The sequence below is a fragment of the Pristis pectinata genome, chromosome 4 (genome assembly GCF_009764475.1).
Source record: "Pristis pectinata isolate sPriPec2 chromosome 4, sPriPec2.1.pri, whole genome shotgun sequence".
Classification (NCBI taxonomy): domain Eukaryota; kingdom Metazoa; phylum Chordata; class Chondrichthyes; order Rhinopristiformes; family Pristidae; genus Pristis; species Pristis pectinata.
In genome coordinates, this window is record NC_067408.1 from 71,206,930 (window position 1) to 71,221,248 (window position 14,319).

A 14,319-nucleotide genomic window follows, 5' to 3' on the forward strand; every position below is an offset into this window, starting at 1 on the left:
ACAAACTGCTGGAGGAACTCAGCGAGTCAGGCAGCAACTATGAAGGGAAATGGACAGTCGACGTTTCAGCTTGAGACTCTTCATCTGGACAGGGTCTCGACCTGAAACGTCGACTGTCCATTTCCTTCCATAGATGCTGCCTGACCCACTGAGTTCCTCCAGCACTTTCTGTTGCTCCAGATTCCAGCATTTGCTGTCCCTGTATCTCCAGCTTCTCCATCAGTTTGTTTTTTTTTGCTTATGTTGATCCAACCTAACTTCAAATCTCTTGTCTGGCTTCTTAGCTTTCTGTTTGGAACCAAAATTAATGTGAATTTACACTCTGGCACAGGGCTTCTTGAAGCAGGAGCACTATTTGTGAAAACTACACAAAATAGGAACTGTGGCTCTTATCCTCCTGAAGAAAACACAAAAGCAGGCAACCAGTCTACATTTGCTTTCTTCAATGAAGAGGGGATCACATACAGAACACTAGATTGGAACAAGTGCAAGTGAATTGCCGCTTCACCAAGAAGAAATGTTTGTGGTAATAATGGTGGGAAGGGAAGAAGTGAAAGAATAATGTGTTGCATTATAGCAGTCTAGAAATGTCAATGTTTTTTTCCCTTGCCGTTTATCTCCTCACTAGAGCTCAGCTAAGATTGGGAGTTCATCCTGTGAGCAAAGATGCCTTGTGCTATTTCATGCCACTGAGGTATTTTTGTAATATTCATCTTTCAATGTGAACAGTTAGATGATGGTAATAAGATCCTAACAGGTGCTGCCAGTGGGCATGTAATGTGGCAATGTGGCATTTGCATCACAGTCCTGTCCTCTAACTGTAAACCTGGCAGAATGTTTCACTCTGTCACAGTGACATTCCTCATTGATGACTGGAAGATCTGAGCACAAACAAAGCTTCATAAACAGAACAGGTAAAGTTTGTTTTTGCATTTTACCTCAGAAAAGGAGACTTTGGAACTCCAATCTGATTGTCCCAATTTGGTGTCTCGTTTTTCTCGAAGAACAGGTCGTGCTTTGTGTCGAGGTCTGGTGACACTGATCCATAATCACTGCCGCTGCTGCCCCGGTTTTCACCCTGACCCTGGATAGGGAGAGAGATGCTTCGACTGGACTCTAGACAACAAAGGAGAAGAAAACAAAATGACCTGCCTGCTGACCATTTCCTTTAAACCTCTTTAGGACAGTCTGCTTTGTAGCTCACTTCAGTGGGTGCAATACGTCTGATTCCGAGCACTCAGCTTGCTACACTGGACCAGACTTAACTCTGGAACCATTAATATTAACTGAGCAATAATTACAAGCAACAAGCTCCATACCCAATACTGGAGTCTACTCCCATTCAACTGATTCCCTGCCTCACAATTTCAGGGGACTACTTCTAGAACAAAAATTGTACAGCACAGGAACACGCCCTTCGGCCTACCATGTTGTGACGAACTAATTAAGCTAATGATGCCCAATTAAACTAATCCCTTCTGCCCACACATGGTCCATATCCCTCCATTCTCTGCATATTCATGTACGTATCTAAGATCCTCTTAAACACCACTAGTGTATCTGCCTCTACCACCACCGCTGGCAGCACATTCCGGGCACCCACCACTCTCTGTGTAAAACAAAACTTGCCTCACACATCTCCTTTGAACCTTCCCCCTCTCACCTTAAATGCATGCCCTCTCGTATTAGACATTTTAACCCTGGGAATAAGACACTGGCTGTCTACTCTATCTATGCCTCTCAGGTCTCCCCTCAGCCTCTGTTGCTCCAGAGAAAACAACCCAAGTTTGTCCAACCTCTCCTTATAGCGCCTGCCCTCTAATCCAGGCAGCATCCTGGTAAACCTCTTCTGCACCCTCTTGAAAGCCTCCACATCCTTCCTAAAATGGGGCAACCAGAAATGAATGTAGTACTCTAGATGCAGCCTAACTAGAGTTTTATAAGGCTGCAACATAACTTTCTGACTCTTGAACTTAAGGGCTCAACTAATAAAGGCAAGCATGCCACACACCTTCTCTACTACCCAATCAACTTGTGCGGCCACTTTCAGGGAGCTATAGACTTGGACACCAAGATCCTTCTGTACATCAATGCTGTTAAGGCTCCTGCCATTAACTGTGTACTTTCTGTCTTTTCAATTTTCTGTTGAGTTGTTTCTGTCCATCCTCTCCACAATATAGATACTCTTATCTAAATCATATAATAACTGTTATCTCTTCTGGAAATGGCTCTGGATCTTTGACTATTTGCAAGTCTCACCAGTCAGTTTGAAGGCAATTTTATTCTTCTTGCCTCTAGCAGTCTTCCTGAGGAAGGGGTCCTTCAACAGCTCCGCAGCTGTGGCTCGCTTGGAAGGATCAGGCTCAAAGCAGTGTAGAATGAAGGACTTTGCGTCTGTTGGCATAGATTCTGGGATTTCAGGATGGATTTTAAACATCCCAACCTGTTGAAGAAGCCCATCTTAGCTAAACAGGAAAACTTCAAAACAGGTGAGTGCCCTATTCAGGAACAATTATTCCCACCATCTGTTTTATACAGGATGGAGAAATGGGAATATAGAAAATATAGAATAGTCAATGGAACCAAAATCATTTTCACTTCAATTTTTTTGTAACTTATTCTAATAGACACACATTTATTACTAAGTTATACCCAGATTCCTTTTCCCATTTTAAGACTTAAGACAGGAAACCTCGGACAGCAAAACTGATAATCCAGTATCCGATTGTTCGGAAGTCCCAACGGTTTGGCATTTGGCTCACTCATTATTCAGGAGCGTGAATGAGGGGTCAAGAGAATGGCTCTGATGTGAAGTCAGGGTCAGGACCAGGCATCAGAACACGATTGTGACTGGAGTCGAAATTTACAGGCTGAAACTCACAGAGCTCTATTTCCTGCTCCCTTTAAACTCATTGGGTTCATTTGTATTATCCTGCTGTGTAACATTTCAAAGAAAGTGAAAGAACAGTGTGTTAGGGTATTAATAGGAATGACATTCAATGATCTGGACTATCGGCCCATCCAGCACCAAAGTCCCAAGGGTGCCGGATTATCCGAGTTTGACTGTAATCCTTTAGGAGTAGGGGCATACTCTGTAAAGGCAAAAAGTGACACAGGAGCAACCTTACCTTAAACATAGCTACTTGAGGTTCCCCTAATTCGTAGAAGGGTGGCTTGCCAGTTGCCATTTCAATGATAGTACAGCCCAGAGACCAAATATCTGCTGGGGCACCGTAACCTCGGGGACCCTTGTCCAGGATCTCAGGAGCCATGTATTGTAATGTGCCTAGATGGTTTGAATTAGACAAAGAAACCCATTGAAGAAAGGGAAAATTCCACAGTTAACAACATGGAAATTATTTTGTCACATTTTAGCCATTCTACAATGACGTGCAGTGACAGCGGAAAGCAGAGTCTGATTCCTTCCTTATAGAGGGGAAAAAATTCCTTCCAAACCAATAACGAGACAAAGGTGGCCAAGAGTCTGTGGGAAAATTATCTTTCTAAACCTCTGTGGTTAAAAAAAAGGCAGGAAAGAGAAGAAAAAAACAAATAAATAAAATAAACAATGCCTGTTCATGTACAATTAGACAACATCAATGGAAACAAACTTAGTTCCAAGTAGCGAGGAAGGATAGATTTTGATTTTGAACGATAGCATAAAATAGGCGATGATGAGGCAGCGGCTGGTTTTACTAGTCTTGTAACTGCTACTTTCCTTGGCATTCTTGAGCCACAGCATAAGTTCTTTCCAAAGATATACATTACTGATAAAATACGTAGTTATACAGTGCAGGAAATTGCATTGTCTTCGTTCACTGTATCAAGCATATCATTACACTCCCCGTACTTAGAACTTATTTTTCGTTCTCAAGCATTCTATCAGCAATTAGTCCGAGAGATTAATACATGGGGCTCAGCCCCTCAGAGGCAGGATGACCCCACACTGTGGCCCTTCCCCACAAAGCCTCTGCGGTGCTGCACCAAATTCCAGCGCATCCCTCAGCATGCACTCCCACACCCTGGAATGTGCCAGTCGCCAACTTTTGGTTGCCGATGTCCCCTAACACCGGATTAGCAGCAGGTTTTGGGCAAAGCAAACTGCGCCTTTCACCAAATTCATGATCTTGCAGCCGCCGTTGATGTTTAACTCGGTGCATTCTTGGAAACAGCCTCAGTGCACAGAGTCCAACGTTGCACAGTTGTTCAGGATGAACCCCAACAAAGATCACAACCGAGACTTTCTGGAAAAACCCGCAGTCCAGCAGGAGGTGGATGATGAACTCATCATCACTGCAGCAACCTCAAGGACAGTGTGCAGTTGAGTTGAGTCACTGGCTGTGCATGAAGGGAGGGCCCCACTCACCACCAGCCAAGCAAGGTCTTGATGTCAGTTTGAGAGTTCTGGTAACGAGATATTCTACCAAATGACTGACAGGGGAACAACCTGACAAGATCTACCACCTCTTTCTCCTGCAGGACCTTGTGGACATTCTGTACAGACCACAGTCTGATTGGCCTGTGCTCAAAGGCATTTTTCTGCATAAACCTTTCTACGAGGGATAGTTGAATGAAATGTTTCCAGCATCCTTGGTTTTATTTTAACTGTTCCAGGTTATGACCACAAATCTCTGCAGCACTTCTTCAGGGATGAACTGGTGAACAAAGGGCCATGATGTAGGACAAGGGGAAAATCATCATTACTAACATCACCACTGTTCAGGCAGGCTCATCCAAAATCAGCAAGATGGTCAATTAGCTGACATTTTGATACTTGCTTTGGAAATAATCTTAGCAATGGCATTGGTTAAGCTCAAAGATTTTTATAATGTTTCTTGTTCCTTGGAGTCTTTATTAAATGCCTGAATAGAACTCAAGTCTGCACAGTGCAGGAAATGTTTAGGCCTGACAAATGTATTTGGCTGAAGTGGTCCAGTGGTTTTCCCCATGTACTGGAAACGGGGAGAATTACTCATCCACCCCTTCAAGATTGGAGTTTCGGATGCAGGGATGGCACTGCAGGTAATGCTGCTGCCTCATAACTCCAGCGACCCAGGTTCAATCGTGACCTCTGGCTGTGGGGTTTACACCTTCTCTCTGTGACCACCTTCCAGTTTCCTCCCACATTCCAAAGATGTGTCTACTGTAAACCATCCCCAGTGTAGATGGGTGGTAGGACAATCACAATGAGCACGAGAGAGAGAATGGGTGAGAACATGGAACTGATGCGATTCCTCCGGGAGCAGGCATAAATTCTAATGAGCTGAACGGCATCCTTCTATGTCGTAAGGAAATATGGAAAACATTAAACAATGTAAGAAATCAGCATATCCAGGCCAGACAGTTTCAGTCCTTTGCTCCTTACCAGCAAATGTTTCGGTACAAGGATATACTCCTGCCAATCGTTTTGACGTTCCAAAGTCTGAAATCTTCACCACGCCACTGTATGTGTTTACAAGAACATTGTCTCCCTGTAAGTATAAAGATCTTCACAGCTTCAAAAATAACAGGAAGAGAATTAGACCAGGTAGCCAGTGTACTAGCCAAAAGGAAATGACTCTTAGCACAATTCTGTGGAAAACAAATGGTCGACAATATTTACTATTAGATTCTAAGATTATAGTTATGGGGGAGAAGGAGTGTGGTTCAGCTCTTCAGTCTCTACTGTTGAATCAAGTGATGGTTGTACTGCATCTCACAGGCATTTATCTGCATTACTCCATTTCCTTTGTACCCTTAACTAAACATCTATCTGAGCCTTGAAACTTTAATTATCTCACAATATGTCCTGCTGCTTGAAGTTGAGAATTCCAGAACTCTCCTAAAATCAATTGCTAATTAACCTTCTTATGCCAATCAATATACATCAATTGCAGAAAACTGAGGTCGCACCTTTTATAGAAATGTAATTAAATATATGCAGAGAAAGACTTTATACGGGGTAACATGGTCTATTTAACACAGTTGGAATGGTGCATCGGTGATGTCATTATCAGAATACTGTATGTTATCAGGTGCCTCTAAAATAGTTTCACCGTAGCATCTGCATCTCTGAAGGACAATTTTGGTGCAGGAGATTATAAAATTCCCAATGAACCATCTCTTCTCCACTTAATATATTTTACTTGAGCATCATCTTATCAATCTGATATGAATTCGGACAGAACTCAAGCCAATTCAAACCAGTCACCTTGATGTCTCGGTGCACAATCTGGTTCTCATGAAGGTAGTGTAGGCCCTCCAGTATCTGTCTGGTGTAAAACACAATGGTAGACACATTATCTTTCAATGGACCCCACTTTGATTTGAGGAGTGCAGAAAGGCTCCCTGTAAAGAATAAAGATGTATGCTATGAACAAAGTTAACTTGGGCACTTCAATGCAGCTCATTAACTCTAATGCATTATCAAGAGTGTATCCTGAGCTATTTTGTTTTATTGAAGAGGCATGATTCGTTTATCCAGAAAATCAGCATCTGCCTCTAAAATCTGTATCTAATCGCCTCGGGATCAGTAATCAAGATCAAGCAAATTAATGCTCATAGTCATCAATTGTATCTTCATCCTCAAGGCAATGTCATATGCTGTGTGCTCTAGAGAAAGAAGAGGCACTGCTAAATCTCACTGTCGACCTGTTCTGAAATTCACTGATACCTTTCCACAGGGAAAGAGATGTGATAACTGGGACGGACTGGAATGCTCCGATAGGCTGAATGGCCTCCTTCCTTACTGCAATGACTATTCTGATTCATTGAACAAAATGGTGCTCCTTTTTCAGCATGTTGTGAATTACGAGATTCCACCAGAACCAGCTATGATTGTGTCCAGATCAGAATACCGCAGAATGGACAGTATAATATTTTTCCAGAGCAACAAACATGATACTGGAGGAAATTAGTGGTCAGGCAGTATCCTCTCCGTGGAGGGGAATGGACAGTCAACCTTTCAAGTCAAGACCCTTCATCTTCATCCAGATAAAGGGTCGTGACCTGAAATGTCAACTGTCCATTTCCCTTCACAGATGCTGCCTGGCCTGCTGAGTTCCTCTACCATCTTGCTTTTTGCTCCATGTTCCAGCATCTGCAGTGTTGTCTCTCTTTATATTTTTCCATCTGTTTATTCAACCACCTCAGACTTATCCTGCTTTAATGAAAGATCATCACCTAAACTCTCTCTCTACCTGCTCCCCAACCTGCAAAGTGTTCCCAGTTTCTTCTATTCTTAATTTTACCAGCTGCAGCCTTTAACTTTTGCTTCATTCTATTGTTCTGTCAGTTTAAAGTCAGCCCTCCAATCATTGCAAAGCCCAGCCAATAAATTGTTTTCTCCCCCAGCAGGGGAGAGCACTTACAGCACAGAAACAAGCAATTTAACCCCTTGTGAACCTCCATTTATCTAACCCTCTCAACATATCCCTCTACCTCATTCTTGTTAATCAAGTCTTCCCTTTAGTGTTTCCAAGTTCAATACCTCAGATACTCCACATGATGGCAGATCCCAGGTTCTAACTAATCACTAGTTACACAGTTTTTCCAGAGTTTCTCTGGATTACAGAGTGTTAGCTACAAGGAGAGGTTTGACAAACTTGGATTTTGTTTTCTCTGGAGTGTAGAAGGCTGAGGGGTAAGCTGACAGAAGTATATAAAATTATGAGAGGCAATAGATAGGGTAGATGGTCAAAGGAAGGAAATGTCAAATACTAGAGGGCATAGAGTTAAGGTGAGAGGGGGAAAGCTTATAGGAGATTTACAAAGCAAGTTTTTTTTTCCCCCCACAGAAGGTGGTAGGTGCCTGGAACACACTGCAAGGGGAAGTTGTAGAAGCAGATACAATAGCAACATTTAAAAAGCATTTAGAGACACATTTGAACAGGCAGGGAATAGAGGGAAATGGACCTTATGAAGGCAGATGGGATTTGTTTAGATTGCCATAATGGTCAATGCAGACATCATGGGCTGAGGGGCCTGCCCCTGTGCTGTGCCGTTCTATGTTCCCACTAGATTCATGAACACCCATCTTCCATTTATGTCTCCTAGTTCCGGTCTCCTATACACACACAGAAACATCCTCTTTGCGTCTCTGCTATTAAATTATGCACAGGCTTTGGGTTTAAGCAGGCAATCCCTCAGTTTCTAGCAAAAAGTGCGCCAGCACATGTATTTTTCCCCAGTGTGGAAATATGCCATTTAGCACCTTACTCTGCAGTAAATTCAATGAGCATTAGTGCAGTTATAACAAGCCTTTATACATTTGAACCGATTCACAAAAGCTTTTATGCAAAGGTTTCCTGGATATATTTTAAAGTCGTGTATGTACAGGGCACTATTTCAAAACTTGCAGATGACACAATCTGAAAGCAGAGAGGATAGCAGTAATAGACTTCAAGTGGATAAAGGAAAATTGGTGGAATGGTGAGGAACACAAGGCAGATGCAAATTAACAGAGACAAGTGCAGGGTAATCCATTTTGGTAGGAAGAATAAGACAACGTAATATGCAGATTACAATTCTGAAAATTGTTCAGGAATACAGTGTACTTGTGCACAGATATTGAAGGCAGCAGGACGGATTTAAAAAGAGATTAAAAAAAAATACAAGATCTCAGGTTTTATATATGCAACCACAGACAATAAAAGTGTTGAGCCTCTGTAAAGCACTGGTTTTGTTACAAAAAGAGTATTCTGGTTCTGATGAAAGTCATTGTTTCTCTCTCCATTGTTGCTGTCTGAGCTGCGGAATATTTCCAGCATTTTCTGTTTTATTCCTTCCATTTCTGGACACTGCACTTCAGGAAGGATGCAAAGGCCTGGGGACGGTGCAGATCAATTTGGTAGAATGGTCTGAGGGACGTTACCTGCAGAAACTGGGATTGTTCTCCACACAACAGAAAAGATTGAGCGATGGTTTGACAAACGTGTCCAAGATCATGAAGGGTCTGGACAGTGTGAAAAAACAAACTGTTTCCGACAGTGGTAAGGTTGGGCACTAGAGGGCGCAGATCTAAAGAGAGTGGGAATGGACACAACAGAAAATCTTTCTCACACAGGGAATACTGGCCGTCCCAAGGTAACGAACAGGTTCCATCTTCACAGACGGAAAATATAAAAAAAAACACTCAATGGTAACCACACCTCTGCAGTATTGTAACGAATGGCATCAAAAGCATGCGAGACTGATAAGAAAGAAGAATTACTAAAGGTGGAGAAAACTGGTTTTGCTGTTTATCAGAACAAGTGTATGTGCATATGTCCAATTTTTGAACTTAACATTATGGGAACTAGTGCATGTGTTAGAGTATCTATAAGTCGGGGATGGCCTGTAGTTGTGATCTGGAATTCACTATCCAAATGTGATGGAAGCGGAGCCAATCACAAACTTAATAGGGAATTGAATAAATGTTGTGGAAGCAGATACGATAGCACATTTAAAAAGCATTCAAAGATACACGTGAACAGGCAGGATCAAAAAGTTCAGGGACTAAGAGGAAAGAACTGCAGATGAGACTGACTGGATTGCTCCAGAAGAGAGTTGACATAGACACGGTAAGTCCAAAAAGCCTCCCACATTGCTGTAATGATTCTGTTCTCATTCATTAAAAGATTGGATCTCCTTTTTCAACATTACGTGAACGTGATTTCTATCAGCACCAGATATAATTACATCCAGATCAAAATATTGCAGAAAGGGAAATGGTCAAAAAAATACATAGTATTTCCATTTCAAAATAATTTTAAGCAAAAATGCACATGATGGTTAGACTTCATGTGAAACTTTCTGAAACATGAATTGGATATTTACTGTATGTGGCACTGGGTAATTGTAGCAACTTCATGTATTTTAATACCTTTATAATGAAAGACTCATAAAAGAGACATTGCTTAATTTGACACACATGCCAATACAACCCTTAAGTACTATGATAGCCTGGCCTTTTTAATGGACAACACTATCAGAAGTTGAAAGGCTCTATTTTGTCCTGACCAAAATGGTGCAGTGCTTAGAAATGAGATCACATCGCACTGTTTCTTGTTCAGCACTAAGTGTTTGCGAATATAGTTCATCTGGAGTAAATCACGTTTGCGATCACTTCCAGGGTGAATCGGGAATTACACCTCCTGGGAAATTCAACCAGACACTTCCTGTCAATGAATCGCCCACGTGATCCGAAGCTGATGCCAGGTCCAATGGTGCAGGTGACGACGAGATGGGAAAATGCAGCAAGCTTGTTGCGGCCAGAATAGACTGCTTGTTAAAAACTGTTCTCAAGCATTTCCACATGCACGGCAGAAGCCACTGTACAGAACATAGCAACATGCAACTGTGTTGAACTTTCCTCATAAGTCCCAATTCTAACATGATTTGTTACACAAATGCAATAAATACACAGTTCCTTCCTTAGAGTACTATACACAATTAGATGTACTATAACGTTTACAAAGGGAGCATTTGTTACAGATGTATTTTAGAACAAGGCCAGCTTTTGCACCCAGTTCCAACAGCCTTTCTGCAACCTTTAATATCCTCCCTCAGTGCCTTTCCACTGTCACTCCCTGCCATTCTAGCCAGAGCATCAACAGGTCAGGTAGCATCTGCACCACAGCTATGGCGGAGTTAAAGTTGCTGCCACACAGCTCCAGCAACCTGGGTTCAATCCTGACCTTGGTTGCTGTCTGTATGGGGTTTACACATTTCCCCTATGACCATATGGGTGCTCCAGTTTCCTCCCACATCCCAAAGATCTCCTGGTGGGTTAACGGTTTATTGATGGTTTAGGAGAGTAGGATTAGACAGGAGAACTGGGAGGAGTTGACGGATATGCGAGAGAAAGTAGATTACAGGAAAATAAATGAGGGACTGGTACTGTTGGGAACGATGAGAATCGGCATAGGTTCAATGGACCGAATGGCCTCTTTCTACGTCATAAGAAAATAAAATATGAATATGTAGAGAGAAAAACAGAGTTTGCATTTGGATTGATAGTCCTTCATAACGATGATCCAGTTCTGACAAATGATTCGAAATGCAGTTTCCCTCTCAACAGATGCACTTAGAAAGGCAGGGATTCATCAAAGGCAGTCAGTACGGCTTTGTTGGGGGAAAGCCTATGTTACCAATTTAACTGAATGTTTCAAAGAGGTAATCAAATGTATTGATGAGGGCACTGCATTGGTCTAGTCTACATGGATTTTAGTAAGGCCTCTGATAAGGTTCTACATGAGAGACTGGTTCAAAAGGTTAGACCACATGGTATCCAGGGAAAATTGACAAATTGGATCCAAAATTAGCTTAGTAATAGGAGGCTGACAATGACAGTGAAGGATTGTTTCTGTGTAAAGCCTGTGACCAGTGGTGCATTACATGGATTGGTGCTGAGACCCTTACTGATTAATATACATTAAAGATCTGGGTGTGAATGCAGGAGCTTTGATTAGCAAGTTTGCAGATGGCACAAAAATCTGCAGTATCTTTGATATTGAGGAGGATTATCAGAGGGTATAGGATGATATTGATCTGTTGACAAGATGGGGAGAGAATGGAATATGGAATTTAATCCAGATACATACAAGGTGATGCACTTTGAGGGGACTAAAATGGGTAGGACATATACCATGAATGGTAGGACCCCAGGGAGTACAGAGAAACAGAGAGATCTTGCTGCAAAAGTCCAAGAATCTTGTAAGGTAGTAGATAAAGTGGTGAAGGCGGCATACAAGATACTTGCCTTCATCAGCCAGGGTACAGAAAATAAGAGCAGGGAGGTTATGGTACAACGTTGCACATGATTGCACACAATTCTAGTCATCACACTCCAAGGAGGATGTGACTGCCTCGGAGAGGGTGCAGAGGAAATTCACCAGGATGTTGCCTGGGATGGAGGGTTTCAGTTATCAGCAGAGACTGGATAGACTAGGTTTATTTTTGAGGGGGGAATGTGATTAATATAAGCAGAATTACGAGGGACAGAGTGCAGATCATGGGAAACCTTTTGCTATTGCAGAGGTATCTAAAACTAGAGGGCATTGGTTTCAGGTAAGGAGTAAGAGGTTTAGAAGGGACTCAAGGAAGAATTTTTTTTACTCAGAGGGTCTTTGGAATCTGGAACACACTGCCTGAGGTGGTGGTGGAGACAGGTGCTCTCATAACATTTAAGATGCATTTGGATGAGCACTTGAATCACCAAGGCAAAGAAGCTATGGAGAAATCGTTGGTAAGTGGGATTAGTATAGATGGGTACACGTAGATCGATACTTTAGGGTCAGCACAAATATAGTTTCTGTGCTGTATTGGTTTCAGGTAAGGAGTAAGAGGTTTAGAAGGGACTCAAGGAAGAATTTTTTTTTACTCAGAGGGTCTTTGGAATCTGGAACACACTGCCTGAGGTGGTGGTGGAGACAGGTGCTCTCATAACATTTAAGATGCATTTGGATGAGCACTTGAATCACCAAGGCAAAGAAGCTATGGAGAAATCGTTGGTAAGTGGGATTAGTATAGATGGGTACACGTAGATCGATACTTTAGGGTCAGCACAAATATAGTTTCTGTGCTGTATGACTCCACCACTTCCTCTCCCTCTCCCCCTCCCCCCACAACCACGGAATGCTCGTTCACCTACTCACCAGACATTTTGACTCTAACTCCTCAACACTCATCCCTATTCCCACCGAAGAACTGGATCAACACATTTCTTTTAAAGAAACCTGCACTGTGTTTCATATATTGATGCATATTTTTTTGCCAAGTTACAATTAATTTTCTTCCAGATTGTTCTCTCTGATTATTGGCTTGACACCAATTCCAAACTAATTGGCTTGTGGTTGCTAAGTTCTCCCCTCTTTTGAGTGACAAAACTTTCTGAACCCTTCCATCCTTTGGCACTATTTTCCTGTCTGTGGAAGTTTTGAGGAGTGTGCTGAGAGTCTGCACTGCAGTTTTCCAGCCCTTGCTGTCTCAAGTGGTCCAGAGTGGGGCAGTTTTGGTGCTGGCAATCTTAAATGTACCTCCTCTTTACCGACTTCTATCTCATCTAACTGCTTTCCTGCCTTAAATGAAAAAAAAAACAGAAAATGGTGGAAGCAGTCAGGTCAGGCAACATCTGTGGAAAGAGAAGCAATGTTCCAGATCAAAGATGCTTTCCTACCTTCTCCTTTACTAAGAAATTTGCAGCATTGTCTTCTTTGGTGAAGACAAAAGATGATCTATTTTGGTTCACCACCATTTTACGATACACACGTTTATGAAAGCCCATGGATTCCTTGTTACATTATCCACTAACCTTTTCTCAGACATTCTCTTTGCTTGTTTAATTACCTCTCTCAATTCTGACCTACAACTTTCTTATTCAGCTTGTTCTACAGCACACATTGTATTTGAAACCAGCAGAAACCCTGCAGTAACAACTCCCAGATATTGGATCTGCCATCATACAGAAGCGTCCTAGCATGATGATCATATGTTACTATCACTAGGTATGAAAATCATTGAGCTGGAGCCGAAGTTTTGCCTGCTGCTTCCAGACAATAATTGTGCTCTGCCAAGAAATTGAGATAGAATTACATACACACATAGATATGTAACTCTAAGCTCAGTGTTTTGGAGATGGGGCCTTGTGCTGTTGGCATTCTTCCATCAAATTCCTCAGTGGAACCATCATGGAATCTCCATCACGCAGAATCAGAGCAGCAAGTGTAACTGAGCCTGCTGGTTTCAGTTACCACAAATAGACAATGAGTATCCTTCCACGACAGTCACCAGAGCTCCTGCTCCCGAATCAAAAGACAGCGCGTGGAAGTCCAGCTACCTGTCATCAGCATTGTCACGTTCAGGATAACAGGTCAGCTCAGCCCTTGATGTTGCTCATGTGCCTGTGGCAATAAGTGTATGACTGACACAACACAAGAAGCAAGAGCAAGAACCATGATAGATTACTTCTCTGCTGCCAATGTTCAGGGTGTGAATTCTGAACAATGTTGTTGACCCAGGCCTCTGCCTGACTTTGGATTTCTCCTCTGTCTGATGTGCTTCGTGATGGCCCTTGAATTGAGCACTGATGCAATGAACTTAACTAACCCTTCAGCCCCAATTAAAGTGGAAAATAGGCGATTGGGAGCAGAGAGTAGCCTATATTTAACGGGAGACCAAGAGGACCGGACTACCTAAGCTTGTAGCAGACTGGGCATGAAAATTATTACCTTGGGCTTGGATGTGGTTGGGCTTGGGCTGGGCTGCCTCAGAACTTACATGCTCTGAAATGAGCTAACCACATGTTCGTGTTTTCTCCTGCCTGCAGTTCTGGGTGAAGTGGGTATTGGTATTGGTTTATTA

At 42.4% G+C, this 14,319-nt stretch overlaps 1 protein-coding gene across 2 annotated transcripts in view; it reads right to left on the reverse strand.

Annotated features, from left to right (window-relative positions):
* Positions 1 to 14,319, reverse strand: part of map3k15 (mitogen-activated protein kinase kinase kinase 15) — a 101,893-nt gene that overhangs the window by 20,244 nt on the left and 67,330 nt on the right. For both annotated transcript variants that reach the window (XM_052014109.1, XM_052014110.1), the window contains exons 16-20: positions 6,191 to 6,327; positions 5,366 to 5,471; positions 3,129 to 3,286; positions 2,260 to 2,443; positions 939 to 1,116 (exon numbers count right to left, since the gene is read on the reverse strand). In XM_052014109.1, coding sequence (XP_051870069.1) covers positions 939 to 1,116; positions 2,260 to 2,443; positions 3,129 to 3,286; positions 5,366 to 5,471; positions 6,191 to 6,327 — 763 coding nt within the window. The remainder of the gene's footprint in view (positions 1 to 938; positions 1,117 to 2,259; positions 2,444 to 3,128; positions 3,287 to 5,365; positions 5,472 to 6,190; positions 6,328 to 14,319) is intronic.